Source organism: Plasmodium relictum (assembly GCF_900005765.1).
Source record: "Plasmodium relictum strain SGS1 genome assembly, contig: PRELSG_00_v1_204, whole genome shotgun sequence".
In the NCBI taxonomy this organism is placed as follows: Eukaryota; Apicomplexa; class Aconoidasida; order Haemosporida; family Plasmodiidae; genus Plasmodium; species Plasmodium relictum.
The window spans coordinates 933-2840 of record NW_021628392.1 but is presented as its reverse complement, the minus strand read 5'-3'; the positions used below and the strand labels follow the sequence as shown (position 1 = coordinate 2840).

The following is a 1908-nucleotide window of genomic DNA, read 5'->3' as shown; positions in this document are numbered from 1 at the left end:
CTCAATAACAACTTATATATGCTAATATAAGAAATTAATTAAAGGAATTTAGAATAGTTTACTCTAGAATTTAATGTTTTCTTGTAAAAGTCATAAATAAAAATAATTTAATATTTATATTTATTATTAGAGATTTTATATTTTAGTTTTGTTACCGAACTTTAAATTTATCACTATGTAAGTATTTTATAATATTCTTAGTATAAATAATATTTAAATTAAGAGCTTTTTCTAATAGGTTTTTTTTTTTGAGTAAATTATATTTTATTTCTTTATAATTTTATAAATACATTTATTTTATAATCATTATTTTGTAAAAAAAGCATAATAATATAAATTATAAGGAACTTACACATCAGAGAAACAAAAACTAAGCTAAGAAAAGTTTTTTTTTTGAAATTTTAAGATACAATAATAGAAAATGAGGTCTTATAATATGATAGCTTGTAAAATTCCTGAGACAGCTTTGATTTCAAGAAATGCAATCATAAATAAACGCATGGATAATTTGTTTAGAGACTCTAATAATGTATCTAAAGACGTAAATTACAAATGCCGCATGTCATACCAATTCATTATTGTATCGATAATTTTATATATATATATATATATATATCTTCAAGTAATATATATATATATAAATACGTGAATTAATTATTTTTTTTTGAAATTTACAAAAATATTATAAATTGATTAGTTTACAAATTACTTTTTTAAATAATTTTTAATTTTTGTGATAGTATTTATATGAATCACAAGGAAATGCGACTAGGGAACTGCATTTCAGTGAATATCATTCAAGAAAATTGGCTCAAAAACAAAATGATAATATTAAACCAGTAGATAAACATACTTTGAGTGGTGGAATATTTGAAAGAGTAAAGGTAAGACACGATGATGAAAAATATATGATTATTAATGGAATGTATTTAGGCATGAAAAGTGAATTGATGAATTCTCCTTCATTAGATATTTTCTCTCCTGAATTTAGAACTTTATTATGGGAAAGGTGGACTGAATATTCAAATATTAGAATAATTTCATTGGAAAAAAAAGAACATATAGAATTTGATATGCTGGAGAAAACTCCCAATTTACATATGTGTGTTTTAACTCTATCCAGTTCTTTCCTTAAGAAATATCTTGACTTACGTGGGGAATTAAGTAAAAATTTTGGTTTTTTTTTAAGATATATATACATTCTGCTTAAATATATATTTGATTTAGAAGGTAAAAATAGCAATACTATCGATTTTAATGATGTTTTATTAGATGGAGTATTAGGAATTCCAAATGCAGAATTTATAAATGATAATGAAAGTATTATAATATATTTAAAAAATGCATCAAAATTACCAAAGAATAAAAAAGATAGATTAAAAAATTCAAAAGTTCTTGAAGCATTAAATGATTTAATAGGATCGATAGACATTTCGGAGGTATCTTGAAGTTGGGCATTGCCATTTAGAGAAAAAAACACATAAAATATAAAAATTTATGAAATTTGTTTTATCATTATTAGTAAAAATAGGATTTAGAAAACATATAATATTTAAATTTTCAATGTTACTATAAGTATCATGGTAGTCTATTATCTTATTGTAGATGAAGAAATAGTAGGTGAACATTTTTAATATTATTTAACATATTAATATTAGAAATGTGGAGTAATGATTTATTAATAGCCTGTTTAATGAATTTACTAGAGTACTAAACAAGCGAATCAATAAAGAGCATGCGTAACTAAATATACGTTTTCAAATATATATATACTTGTTTTTATTATATACATAATGATTTCTTATGGTGCATACTACTTGGTTTGAATTAAATTATACTGAATTGTTTAATAGACATGTTAAACTGTCATAAATGAATTTTTTTTTACAAAGAATAAGTATATTCTTT

At 21.6% G+C, this 1908-nt stretch overlaps 1 protein-coding gene across 1 annotated transcript; it reads left to right on the top strand.

Annotated features, from left to right (window-relative positions):
• Positions 1–421: 421 nt before the first annotated feature.
• PRELSG_0018900 (Plasmodium exported protein, unknown function) lies at positions 422–1448 on the top strand (the record flags this gene model as incomplete). Its single annotated transcript, XM_028677000.1, has 2 exons — positions 422–541; positions 741–1448. The coding sequence occupies 2 exons, from the start codon at positions 422–424 to the stop codon at positions 1446–1448; spliced, it is 828 nt and encodes a 275-aa protein (XP_028531048.1).
• Positions 1449–1908: the final 460 nt, after the last annotated feature.